Genomic DNA, 14,862 nt, shown 5'->3' with positions numbered 1-14,862 from the left:
ATAAACCAAGAAATTCTTACGTTTCACTGAATAATGCATTGTGCCCAAACGATTCCGACCGAAATAGATGAGGTCATAAATTTGGTAATCAAGATTATTAATGGAGAATCAGTATTCCGACTTCTTTTTTCCCCAAAAAGTGCAATGACTTTCCAAAGGTAAGGTGATGAAACGTTTTGCTTTTGCTTGAATGAAATAAATGCTTTTCTAATAGGGTTTGTTGGACTAGTCCGTTTCGTTTCTTTGATTAAAAAGTATTGGGCCGGAAGTCGCTTTTTCCCTATATATATTTGTATTTTTCAGTTCTCTTTTTAAATTAAACTGACATTATTATGCTATAATTTTAAGTGTACCTGATAGATTCTGCACAAAAATACGGGTAGTTGGGATATAACCCGATAGAGGCTATAAAAAGAAAAGACCTGAAACTAGCGCGTGAAACTACACATTTACAGTACTTTATTTGATGAGTATTTTACCCAAGATCTGTGTTGTTTTTTTAGGACGCTTATTTCATGTACCCGGCATTTTCCAATACACAATTTCATACACAAAATAATTGTTGAAAAAAATTGTAGTGATTTTAAACTTTAAATGATTACTTAAAAAGGTGTTACTCTAATCAATTTTGAATATTATTTTGTTATTAATGTCACTGTTTATTTTGTGTCTGTTCTAGTTTCTTAAATTTTTCTTGAGTAAAGGGAGCGTTTTTCTCCTAATGGGTACACCTGATTTCCCCAAGCAGCCTTTGTAAAATATTGGTCCTAAATAATGCTATGTTTATAAACGAAAAATCGCATAGCTGCATTATGATGAATGTACGTGTTAGTTCAATATATGTTATATTACTAGATAACTATAAATAACCGCATAAATAGACGTAAGTTTATTTTTTTTGTTAGATTTTTTTTCTGTTAGATAAAGTCATATGGCAAATTTTGTTTATATCCTAATTCTAAAAAGGAATAATAATAATAGAATTATACACTAAAAATAATCACTGAGTTTTTCTTTAATAGTTTTGAAAGTCTAACTGAGTTTGTGTTTTTGCAGATGTACACAAGCTACACTTTGAGTCAGTCCATCTCTTCTAATTGTTTAGAAATGAGTGTAAAAATGTAGGCTTCGATATTTTTAGCCTGAATTTAAGAAGTTACAAACTTCAAACAACTAATATATTGCCTCTTCCATAAAACTTTGTACTTAAAAAATAAATTTATCCAATGCTCGGAATCCTGCTTGTATACTTAGGCCCTATTTAAATCGATCCGGTATCAATGTATTTTTTTCAATGTCGGGAAAAATGATTACTTTTTTTTAAATTCAACGTTAATTATTAATTTATTATTAGTTGAAAGTTAGGCAATCAATCACTGAGTACCGGAGCCTCTTTTTTATTTTTACAAAAAAAAAGCACTTTATATACTTTCAGCCGACATGCCGTATTATTAAAAACACCTCTATGTGAACTTCTCAATCATCTAGAGTCTTAGACAGTCATTATTTTAGACTAGATTTAAGTAGAGTCTAGATCTAGACCTAGATTTAGTAGGCCTATTATTATAAAAAATAAATCAATAATCAGTCATTATAGACATCATTCGCAATTTTATTTATGTCTATGGTCTAGGCATTGAAAAGTAAATCTATTAATAAACTATAATAGATCTAAGTCTAAGTACTAACTTATTAAATAAGTCATTATAAGTAGAAGTATTATAATGAATATTGTATAGATCTAGATTGACTAGATTATAGATAGATCTATAGATAGATCTCTAGTTTAGTAAATTAAGTATAGAGTATAGTAAACGTATTACAGTATTATTAGATCTATGTCTTATGTCTATATCTAATCTAATAATTAAAAAACTTTAGTCTTTATTCATATATAGAGTTTTTTTCTAATAAAAACTGACTATAGGCATACTCGGCATAGCATAGGCTAGACTCGGCAATCTAGTCTCAAGATAGAATCTATACTATTACTAGATCTATTCGATTTTTATATATAGATCTAGACTAGAATTAGATTATAGATCTAAATATACTAATGGAGAGATGATATGCGGTGTTAGCTAATAGCGTTGCTCAAGAAACAAACCTGGGCTTTTCTAAACTCTAATACTTGGTATGTAATAGTAAAACAGCACCTACCTAAATAAATCGTAACTAGCAATCAAAAACCTATATTTATTGTAGTATATATAGGTCTGTGGTTGTATTTTATATAGCCTTCGTAACTTCTTCCATAGAGAAATGACTTTTGTAATTTCTTTTACTGAAAATTGGGCTATTCGCGTCTGACACATATATAATTTTTATGTTCAGTAACAAACCCTATTGAAAAAGGCATTTATGACACCGAATTAGAGAACGATTAATAGTTGCCAAAATTTTCTGTATGTTTGATATAACAGAGAAATTAAATGAGCTGAATCTAAAACTTCAAGGAAAGGAAAACCAAGAATTGGTTTGTTTTGAAGAAAAATTTATTTTCTTTTTGCAGAAGATAGATGTAGCGGTTAATTACTTTAATTTGAATGTCTTAAGCAGTATCGCGATAAAATCGGTGCAACTTCTGACACGAATTAATTCAGCACGATTATAAAAAAATCTTGACAGACTTGATCAGTTCTAAACAAACAAAACTATTCTAGAATTCCTAGTACACCTTCTCAACACAAACAGTAACGAAATCCACAATATCTCCTTTGGAATTGATACTGGTTCTCTTGAAATGCAATTGATCGATTTAAAAAGTAAAGCTTGTGGGGTGGGAAATTTACAGAGTTGAAACGCAAGTTGGAGGTCCAGAAATGTTTGTACATAACGCAACAAAAGTGGACAGCTTTAAAAGGAATGCTACAGTGAGGTGAAAAAGTTGGTAATTGGAGTGTTGACTATCTTTGGTTCGACATATTTGTGCGAGCAAGCGTTCTCTTGCATGAATATAATAAAAAGTAAATTAAGAAGCCAACTAACAATTGAAAATTTAGAGTCGTGTTTGAAACTAAAAACAACAAGTTATAAGCCAAATGTATCCAAACTTTCTAAGACCATACAAAGCCAACGAAGTACAAGTTAATGTTGTATTGTTGTAGCATTTTAATTCACTACTTTCTCTCTTAAAAACTTGGTCCCTGGTGCTGTTATTCATTTATGTTTAATATATGTATGTATCATTTGTTTCAGCACCTAGCTTCAACTCTATGTTTACGTTTACAGCATTATTGTAAGTAAATGTTTGACTGCTTTAGGTGTTACCAAAATAAAAAAAGAATTCTCTAATAATGCCATATATATTTTATCTAATTTGTTGTGAAAAACGCTACTTATATATGAATTCCTTTTTTTTTCATTTTAAAAAGTTCATTGTGTGAGAACTATTTATAGTTGTCAAGAAAAAACTTTGTGGATCTTTAAAAACTTCGAAATTTTGTAAATTGCAATATTTGGCTCTTCCGACTTAAAAGGGTGCCGACCCCTTAGTTAGGCCATGTTCACATCTAACCTCACCTTCACCTGTCCATGGTCTGCAGGACCGTTGGGGCACCACCCCTGGTCAACCTTCCTCAATTCTTCTCTGTCCTTTGCCTTTGATAGAATTTCATTCTGATATTCTTTCTGAAAATATTGAAACCTGCCTTTTTTACCTACATGGGTGGACGACTTGAGGGCCCGATTTTGAGTCTGTGTTTCCACATAAATATAGCTCTTCCTTATAACAGTCAGAAATAATAGACAAAGTCCTTCTAATACATGGACTGTGGCACTTATATGTTGCAGAATCGGTCTGTTAAGTCACATCGAATTCTGTTTCGATCTTTGGAGAAGTAATAAATGACATCAAAACGTTGGAGCGCATCACTTGATTCTTGATACAAAAGTAGCCATATGTATCTACAATGTATGAATCAGATTTCAGGCTAATAACGCTACATATGTATCTACAATGTATGAATCAGATTTCAGGCTAATAACGCTACATATGTATCTACAATGTATGAATCAGATTTCAGGCTAATAACGCTACATATGTATCTACAATGTATGTATGATAGTCAAGATGTCAAACAAATAACGCTACATATGTATCTACAATGTATGTATGATAGTCAAGATGTCAAACAAATAACGCTACATATGTATCTACAATGTATGTATGATAGTCAAGATGTCAAACAAATAACGCTACATATGTATCTACAATGTATGTATGATAGTCAAGATGTCAAACAAATAACGCGCTACATATGTATCTACAATGTATGTATGATAGTCAAGATGTCAAACAAATAACGCTACATATGTATCTACAATGTATGTATGATAGTCAAGATGTCAAACAAATAACGCTACATATGTATCTACAATGTATGTATGATAGTCAAGATGTCAAACAAATAACGCTACATATGTATCTACAATGTATGTATGATAGTCAAGATGTCAAACAAATAACGCTACATATGTATCTACAATGTATGTATGATAGTCAAGATGTCAAACAAATAACGCTACATATGTATCTACAATGTATGAATCAGATTTCAGGCTAATAACGCTACATATGTATCTACAATGTATGTATGATAGTCAAGATGTCAAACAAATAACGCGCAACATATGTATCTACAATGTATGTATGATAGTCAAGATGTCAAACAAATAACGCTACATATGTATCTACAATGTATGTATGATAGTCAAGATGTCAAACAAATAACGCTACATATGTATCTACAATGTATGTATGATAGTCAAGATGTCAAACAAATAACGCGCTACATATGTATCTACAATGTATGTATGATAGTCAAGATGTCAAACAAATAACGCTACATATGTATCTACAATGTATGTATGATAGTCAAGATGTCAAACAAATAACGCTACATATGTATCTACAATGTATGTATGATAGTCAAGATGTCAAACAAATAACGCTACATATGTATCTACAATGTATGTATGATAGTCAAGATGTCAAACAAATAACGCTACATATGTATCTACAATGTATGTATGATAGTCAAGATGTCAAACAAATAACGCGCTACATATGTATCTACAATGTATGTATGATAGTCAAGATGTCAAACAAATAACGCGCTACATATTTTCTCTCAAGTCAAAGATGTCGCATTGATGTTCAAACATTAAACCATCCTGAGAAACTATGAGAAGAATAATAGATGCAGTGACATTTAACACGGTCTCATTGACTAGGCATGCCAAAAGAAAGTGTCAAAATCGACTGTCAACATGAGATGTCAGTTTGACTCGCTGACACGCTTATCACATTGTATTAAATTGTCACATAGGAGCGGTCGTGTTCTCAGTGTCATAAGTAGATGACATCCGATCCTACATAAAATCCTACAGAATTGATCACACAGAATGTCACGTAAGATGTCATACAGCTAAGGTGTCATACAGCTAAGATGTCACACATCTAAGATGTCACACAATTAAGATGTCACAAACGATGTCACACAGTTAAGATGTTACAAAGGATGTCACACAGTTAAGATGGCACACAGTTAAGATGGAACACAGTTAAGATGACACAAAGAATGTCACACAGCTAAGATGTCACACAGCTAAGATGTCACATAGTTTAGATGTGACACAGTTTAGATGTCACAAAGGATGTCACACAGTTAAGATGTCACAATGGATGTCACAGAGTCAAGATGTCATACGTCTAAGGTGTCACACAGTTAAGATGTCACACATCTAAGATGTCACACCGGCTATGTCCCAATGTTGATGTCGCTATGCTGTAGATTTAACAGAATCTCTCTAATAAGCCATTCCCTCCCCTGTCCAGTGCTACTAAACAATCCACCCACCACATTGACCTAGATAAAACGTGTATAACCCTCCAAAGTATTTCCCTTCTTTCGGAGATACGCAACTATATAAATAGACTGCGTTAAAGGCGGAGGTGTAGCGTCCCAGTTTGTCCCCATTGGTTCACAAGCTGGCTGGCGCGCGAGTAATATCGACCTGGTACTGTTGTCCCCCCCCCCCCTCTTTCCATTTACTTTCCTCGTACTCGCCCGATATCCAGCGCCCCCGATTACATGGATGCCATTTTCATAATAAGATTCAGAGAACTCTGCGAGCGTTCGACGTCACCGGACGTCACCGCGGTGCCAATGAATATTCAGTAGATACCTGCCATATTGGAGTCTGGAGGGAGGCTGTCAACACAAACGGATAACACTATGTCGGGAAGATTTTTGTAAAGGCATTCAGGGGGGATCTCTATGTAACACCCAAGGCCTGGGGGGTCAAAGCACCAGGCTAAGAGAAGCATTATGGCACGATTGTCTCTGAGATGTGTATTCATCACAATAATATCACTTCTGACGGACTGTGGCTACTGCACTGGACCATCTCTGAACCCGTTCCCGCTTGGCACAATTGGTAAGCTAGTTTCGTTTTATTCTATGTCGTAATAGTCAATTCTACTACTCAGCAGTATTTGTAAACCATTCATTCATCCTCGTTTTCACGCCTGTTCATTGTCGGCAGCTAGATATAATTGGTCAATCGATTGGAACTTATGGATGTTTCTCATTATTTAATATATATGACCCTCTCATGTCAAGGTAGTGGCCTTTACTTTAAGGTCGTTTTCTGCTGATGGTGTTCAACTGGGCTGGGCAGTGACTGGTCAATCGGTAGGTGTAGGCCGAACAAAACTAACAATCGAAACGTCGATAGAGTCGAGGTACGATGGGATCACAACCTATTCCGATGGAACTGTATTTGGAATCGACTTGTTGACGTCAATGAGGTCCTACGTCAGGAGTTTACGTCATACACGCGTGGGATCGTCACCAAAACAGTTCGATTATGGATGATGTCACAGTATCATAGCAATCATTACAATAATAGTATGTAACGGGGTGTTTGTATTTTTAATTACATGAATGTACTTTTTAAGTCTGTCATCAGCTTCTTTTTTCTGATTGACTGCAATTGAAGCTATTCAGTAGTTAAAATGATAAGTACCTCTAATGTGTCCTATAGTACACACCTCACGAGATAACAAGCTGCACATGCAACTAGCATCCAACCAACAATTGTCTTCAAGCACACAGAGCTAAACCCAATGTTCTAAACAACTTTTTATTGTCTCAATATTCTGTTTTGATAAATACATGTATTCAATCAACCATCTGTACAATCTCTTTAGAAATGTTTTGACACCATGCTTACAGAACTTGGTCCCAATTAACTGTATATAAGATTCGTACTCTACAGTTTTATACACTGTAACCTCGTTTTTTTTTTGTTTGATGACGTAGAGTCGTAGATTATCTTTGTTGTCGTTATAATAACGTATAATTCACAAACAATAATATCCTTCTACTCACATCCAGTTCTTTGTCTTAGAAACTATTGTTTGTTGTCATGTTATTATTAATCTAATGATTCTCGTATGAAATTAGGACTGTTGTGTATTTGAAAAAGACTGTTAGAGTGCTAGCTTGGAGATGAAACAGAAACTGGGCTGAAGTTTAGTAGAGTGTACTTGCAGTAACGTGTTCCTCAATGATGACAGTTATGAGAGGTTACTCTACTGTACTTTCGTCCACCCAGATCTAGGGTTGTCTGGGAATTCTCTTGGTTTTACATTGGCTCAATCTGTAGGGTGGTGAATGTCAACTGTGAATTAGAGTAGCCTTGTTAGCGTTTCGCTAAAGACTCTTGGAATAATACACACACTGTATGACTTTATTTCTATTTCCCTTTACCCATTCAGACGTTACAAAACATTTCATAGTTATCCTTAGCATTCACTCCCTACACATGGCAGACAATAATTGCATTAGATTTATCTGCATCCATAATGTACTGTCTACTGTGTCTCTTGCCAAGGTGTCTGTGATGTAACACGCATTCAATCTGTATTGTCTACTGTGTCTCATGCCATGGTGTGATGTGATGTTACATACATTCAGACTGTATTGTCTACTGTGTCTCATGCCATGGTGTGATGTGATGTTACATACATTCTGACTGTAATGTCTACTGTGTCTCATGGTCATGTGGCCTATATTTACATTGTATTTTCCACTTTGTTACATGATTTGTTCCTTACTGTTTCCCTTCACGTTTGTGTCGTAATGATGTAGCCTGTATTAATGCTGTACTTTCTACTGTATGACTTAGAATCAGTGTAATCTTATTCAATTACAAATGTGATTATAAAGTTTAACTCTGGCTTACGGCCTTCATAATGTATCTGTTAATCCTCACTCATTATAGTGTAGGACATAATTTCCGTAACCTGAGCTAGAGAAAAATGCTTCCAGTGATTCATTAAATTAGTTGATTGTTTTCTCTTCAGTCTGTTTACATGTCTGAGCTATTAAATTGTTTTTTCCCTCCCCTGATACAGTGTCAAGTTCTCTAAGTAAACAGCCACCGAGTCTCTTGGGAGTGTCTATGCTTTCAGCTTTTGATTCTCTAGATACTGCATCTAGTTGTCTATGTATACATCCTTTAATTATTTTGATATTGTCTCCAGTTGTTTATATAATCAGCTGATGATACTTTTAATAAAATATTTAATTATATTTGCGATCAATAATGTTTTATATTCTGACACAAAGTTGTAATGGAATGGAAAACGTCAAGAAAAAGCGATACTAGAAATGAACAAGCAAAATATAAAAATACTTAAAAAAAAAAAAAAAAAAAAAAACAAAGCTTCTCTAAAGGAGGGAGCTCGACACAACTATATTTCTCAGTAAAGTAGAAGTTATTTCCCTTTTTCGATATCAAACTAAATAATGACACTAATTGGCTGACTATTGGTTAATTGTGTATTTGATTCCTATTTTGTAAGTGACAAGAAATAATTCTTTTAAGTTTTAACTTGATCCGAAAATGTGTGTGGTAGGAAACAACGTGTACAATTATCTTATGGGACAAAACCCTGCATATTTAGCCATATCTGTCAATACCGAATAACTAATTTCCAGTAATAAATTGGCTAATTGATTATTTTTTTTAGTGATACATGTATTGTCTTCGCCAATGAATAAATGTCCCGAGTTTAAACTTGATCCAACAATGGGTGTGGGAGACATAAAGTGTTCAAACTTTTAACCTGACAGACAAACAGAGTTGACATAACTTTTGTTCGTCCCGAGACATGACGTTAAACTGCGCTCCTCTTTCCTTAGCACTTTTGGAGCTCAAAAGTGCCCTACTTCTTTTCTATCATTGTGTCTGCCTCCTCTTTTCCTCAGTCTGCCTTCATTGATCATCACTCTGTCTCCTTATCTCTAAATATCTCACTACGTCCTAGACCAGTCCGTTTGCCGTGGACTGCGACGGGTAAGGGGGGATAAAGAGATCCTGGTGTTTGAGTGGTGGATATCTGAGGATAAACCACCACAACACAATACTTTGGCTCCAAGTTCCCCTAGACCAGAGGCCCAGATGGCCCGCTCTGGGTCAATCGGCTGGTCATGCCGAGCTACCAGCATAGGTCTTCGACCTATGCTGGAGGGCGGTGGCTGGAGGGTCAATCAGGGAGCTGCTGTATTGGACACACGTCCGATGCAGCAGCTGACTGAGTATAGCACCTGTGTAGCCCTGGCGGGCTCATTCTGTACTTCCGAATGGCCCGTCCCCTTGTTGGACTCGATGGCGGTTGGGGAGCACAGGTGCCGAATTAACAAGAATATACATAGACAAAAAAAACCCCAACAAACTACTTGACCCAGATTTAAGTCTGGGCAAGAGACGCCGCATTGAGGCAAAAAAGGAGGAGGCCACAAAAAGCTGTACTACCTGGCCATCATTTTTGGTGGTCAGGTGCACAGAGGAGGGGAAAAGTCTGACAAAGCTGAGCCCTTTCCTTATCTATAAGGCACTCAAGTCAGTAGTGGGAGAGCCCAAGAGTGTGTCTAAGCTACACAAATCAATGGAACTTCTTGTAGAAGTAGATGGCAAGACACACTCTGATGGGCTTTTAAGATGCAGAAGACTCTGTGATCTCCAAATGGAAGTCATGCCACACAAGAGTCTGAACACCAGCAGAGGTGTAATCAGCTCTATGGACCTACTGGAATGTTCCGAGAAGGAAATAGTGGAGGGCATTGAAGGAGTCACCCATGCCCGGCGCATTACCAGGCGCAGGGATGGTGAGGAGGTCAAAACCGCCACTATTATCCTCACATTCGGAACTAGGACACCGCCAGAGTATGTGAAGGCAGGATACCTACGAGTTCTAGTGAGGCCCTACATACCTAGCCCCATGAGGTGCTTCAAGTGCCAGGGTTATGGACACGGCGCGGAAGTCTGCAAGAGGAACACTGTGTGTGCCAGATGTGCTGGAGAGGGTCATAAGGACAAGGGCTGCACAGCCCAGTTCAAGTGCCCAAACTGTTAAGCTGGCCACTCAGCCTACTCCAAGGACTGCCCTGTGTGGAAACAGGAGGTTGCCGTGCAGGAGTACAAGGCAAGAAATGGATGTACCTTCAGCCAGGCGAAATCGGCTGTACTGGCCCTACCCAAGGGCCAATTCGGCTTGACAAAGACCTACGCCCAGGCTGTTGCTAAGATAGGAAGATCCATAGCCACACAGACGGACACATTGACCCCACCACCCCCTCCTCCTCCTCCAACTCAGAAGAAAACACCGCCAAAGAACACACCTCTGAAGAAACAAGAAAGCCCTGTTGTCATGCTAAAGAACAGGTTCTCTGTGCTCGCTGATGAGAGCATGGAGACTGAGCAGCATGTCAAAACCTATACTCCGGGAGAACCCGGAGACATCATGTCTGACACAGGTTCTCCTCAGAGAACCCAGCCAGACACCCCAACCTCTACCGAATTAGAGGTTGACCAACTCCCTAAGGGGAGAAATCAAAGCGAGAGAGGAGGAAATGACCTCCGCTCTAACCAGAGGGATCTCCCCTCTCCAGAGAGAAAGACTTCCCCCAAAAGGGGGTTGTCCTCCTCTCCATCCAAACCCAAGAATAAAAATACCAAGATCACTGGAATAAAGGGAAACCCCTCTGGGGGCCTCTCAAGGCCAAATAGCTCCAAGTAGGTCATCTAAAATAAGCCATGGATTCCAGAATTGTACAGTGGAATTGTAGAGGCCTCAAGGCCAATTACGAGGAAATGCAGCTACTAATGGACTCTGAGACTCCTGCAGCTGTCTGCTTACAGGAAACATTTCTGAAAGATTGCATCAGCTTCCGAAGCTACCGTACTTATAGCAAGGATGTTGAGGATGCAGAGAGAGCATCATGTGGAGTCCATTAAACCGAACAGACATGGAGGACCTATTGAAACAACTCCCCCGGCCTTATTTAATCCTTGGGGATTTCAATGCCCATAACACCATGTGGGGATCCAACAATACCGACACAAGAGGTCGTATGCTGGAGGATATCTTCCTCCAACATGATCTATGCATACTTAATGATGCATCACCGACCTACTTGCACCCAGGAACTGGATCACTCAAATGCATCGACCTCACCGTATGCGTCCCCGGACTTCTGGACGATTTTAAATAATCAGTTAGCAATGATCTACGGGGAAGTGATCACTTCCCAATCATCATTACTAACAATCTCCCTTCATTGGGACGACCTCAGCGGTGGAAACTGAATAAGGCCGATTGGGAACAATTCCAAAAAAGATGCTCCGAGGATATCACAGAAAATATCCTCCATGAACAAAACCCAGCTGATACCTTTGCTAGCAAGCTACTAAGTATAGCCAGGAAAGTTGTACCCCTAACCTCTGCAAATCCAAAACGGCCTAGCAAACCATGGTTTGATACAGCTTGCAAAAGTGCTATTGGTGATAGGAAAAAACGACTGGCTGCATTTATAAAGAATCCTTCCCAGGAAAACCTAAAGCTATTCAGGATAGCTAGAGCAAAGGCTAGACAAACCATACGGTCAGCCAAAAGGAATTCCTGGAGAAGTTTTGTCGGCAGTCTGGATGCCAAAACTTCTGCTAGAGCGGTTTGGAAGGCAGTAAGGCGAATCAAAGGGAAAGAATCAAATGCAATAGGGCATTTGAAAAACCAAGGACGAACTGTCACGTCCCCCAGAGAAATAGCTGACTGCCTTGCATCCTCAATAGCAGAGAAATCATCCACTGCACACTACACGCCAGAGTTCCAAAAATGCAAAACCAGGGGGGAAAGACACCTTATTGATTTCAGGTCAGAGAACAATGAAGACTACAACAAACCGTTCTCGCTTGAGGAACTGAGGGAATCGCTGGACAAGTCACATGACACAGCGCCTGGAGAAGACGAAATCCATTACCAGTTCCTCAAGCACCTTCCCGAACCCTCATTGGCAGTCCTGCTAGGGGTCTATAACTGTGTGTGGCAAACAGGCGCTTTCCCAAACAGCTGGAGGAAAGCCACAGTTATACCGATACCTAAACCGGGAAGAGACGGCTCTGACCCAGCTAACTATCGACCAATAGCACTAACAAGCTGCATCTGCAAAACCATGGAAAGAATGATTAACAGTAGGCTGGTCTGGTACCTGGAAAGGAATAAAGTGATCTCAAACTACCAGTGCGGATTCCGGCAGGGGCGGACAACAACTGACCACCTGGTAAGGCTGAAAGCTTATATTAGAAATGCATTACTCAGAAGAGAACATCTAGTAGCTGTATTCTTCGATATAGAAAAGGCCTATGACACAACCTGGAAACATGGCATTCTACGTGACCTGGCGCTTATGGGGCTTAAGGGACACCTCCCCCGTTTTGTGGAGGAATTCCTGAAAGATCGAAAATTTCAGGTTCGAGTGGGCAACTCCGCTTCTGACACTCATGACAAGGAAATGGGTGTACCCCAGGGCAGCATTCTGTCAGTCACCCTGTTCAACATTAAAATAAATAGCATCATAAATGCGCTGTCCCCTGGCATAGAGTGCTCTTTGTATGTTGATGACTTTGTCATTCTTACTTATGGGAAAAACATGAACACCTTAGAAAGAAAATTACAGTTATGTTTAAACAAAATTCAGGGTTGGGCAAACTATAATGGTTTCAAATTCTCAGACTCCAAAACAGTTAGTATGCATTTTTGTAATCTAAGGGGACCACACCCAGACCCTGAACTATTTATACACAAAAAGAAGATCCCTGTCGTGAAAACTACAAAATTTTTAGGCCTCACCTTAGATTCCAAATTTAATTTTCTCCCCCACATTAAGGAACTTAAGAAGAAATGCCAAAAGTCATTAAACATACTAAGAGTACTCAGCCATACGGACTGGGGAGCTGACAGAGATACCTTGCTGCTGCTCTATCGGAGTCTAATTCGATCCAAGCTAGACTACGGATCCATAATATATGGAGCAGCAAGGAAGTCGTACCTAAAAATACTGGAACCAATACAAAATGCTGCCCTGCGTCTCTGTCTCGGCGCGTTTCGTACATCACCTATCCCAAGTCTCCATGTGGAGGCTGGAGAACTCCCCATGGATATAAGAATGAAAAAGCTTGCAATGCAGTATATAGTCAAGCTAAAATCCAACCCCACGAACCCTGCTTTTGACTCCATATTTAACCCCACAGAGGTAGAATTATACAATCGAAGGCCTAACGTCATACAGCCGTTGGGCCTTCGAATGAGAGAACCCATCCAAAATTTAACCCCACCCATTGACCAAATCTCTAAAATAGAAACCCCTCAGAACCCTCCTTGGCTAATGAATAAACCCAAATTAAATTTATCCCTCCTTAATTTCAAAAAAGAAAATACAGACCCAAGCATACTACAAGTCCACTTTAGGGAACTGCAGGAGAGCTACGGAGATTGTGGCACCATCTACACAGACGGATCCAAAATGGAGGGAAAGGTCGCGTGTGCCTGCTCCTTTCGGAACAAAACAATCTCCCGTAGACTCCCCGATGGCTGCTCCATCTTTACGGCCGAATTGCACGCAATATTGCTTGCACTTATGGCCGTAAAAGCATCAGAAAGGAGGAAATTTATAATCTGCTCCGACTCCAAATCTGCATTGCAAGCTTTGGGGCGGATGAAGACTGACATCCCATTGGTACATAAGAGCCTGAAGCTGTTGGACCAAATAACAGCCGACCGTAGGGATGTCACCTTCATCTGGGTCCCCTCCCATGTTGGCATTGAGGGAAACGAAGCCGCAGACAGAGAAGCAAAGAGAGCCCTAAATCATGCGGTGTCAGGAACCCAAATTCCCTACTCGGACCTGAGACAAAGTATTGCCTCTGCCACCTATCGAGAGTGGCAGAACCGATGGGAGGCTGAGACTCACAGTAAACTCAGGCAGATTGTGGCGGATGTCAGGTGGCGGCCCACATCTAAGGGTCTGACAAGGCGTGGTAGCACGACCATGTCCAGACTTAGGATTGGCCACACCTACATCACGCACTCTTTTGTACTGAAGAGAGAGGAGCCCCCACTTTGTGAGTACTGTGACTCTCGCCTCACCGTGGAACATATCCGATTGCCCCAGATACCAGGATGTCAGGGCGAAATATTTTAGAGTCACTAATTTAAATACACTATTTGATAATGTCGACCCTGGGAAGGTACTGGGCTTTATCCGGGAAGTGGGGCTATCTACGAAGATCTGATTTATGAATTTGTGAACATGCACTATTTACATTAGATTTTTACCAAATATTTAAATTTTTACTACCTTTACTATTTTAACTGTGAATAGACCTTGATTTTAATGATATGACTGTATAGAATCTGGCCCTTGTTGTTTAGAGAGAGAAGGATCCTTAAGGGACTGCAGGCACGACATGGCCTAAATTGTGCCGATGTGCCTCAAATCAAAAATTAATCAA

At 39.0% G+C, this 14,862-nt stretch overlaps 1 protein-coding gene across 1 annotated transcript in view; it reads left to right on the top strand.

The window, feature by feature from the left end:
- Positions 1-6,095: 6,095 nt before the first annotated feature.
- Positions 6,096-14,862, top strand: part of LOC106079945 (receptor-type tyrosine-protein phosphatase N2-like) — a 293,472-nt gene continuing 284,705 nt past the window's right edge. The window contains exon 1 of the mRNA XM_056043460.1: positions 6,096-6,441. Within this exon, the coding sequence (XP_055899435.1) occupies positions 6,333-6,441 (109 nt within the window). The 5' untranslated portion in view covers positions 6,096-6,332. The remainder of the gene's footprint in view (positions 6,442-14,862) is intronic.

The sequence above is a fragment of the Biomphalaria glabrata genome, chromosome 1 (assembly GCF_947242115.1).
Source record: "Biomphalaria glabrata chromosome 1, xgBioGlab47.1, whole genome shotgun sequence".
NCBI lineage: Eukaryota > Metazoa > Mollusca > Gastropoda > Planorbidae > Biomphalaria > Biomphalaria glabrata.
Note: the sequence above shows the minus strand (reverse complement) of the source record. Positions and strands in the feature narration are given on the sequence as shown.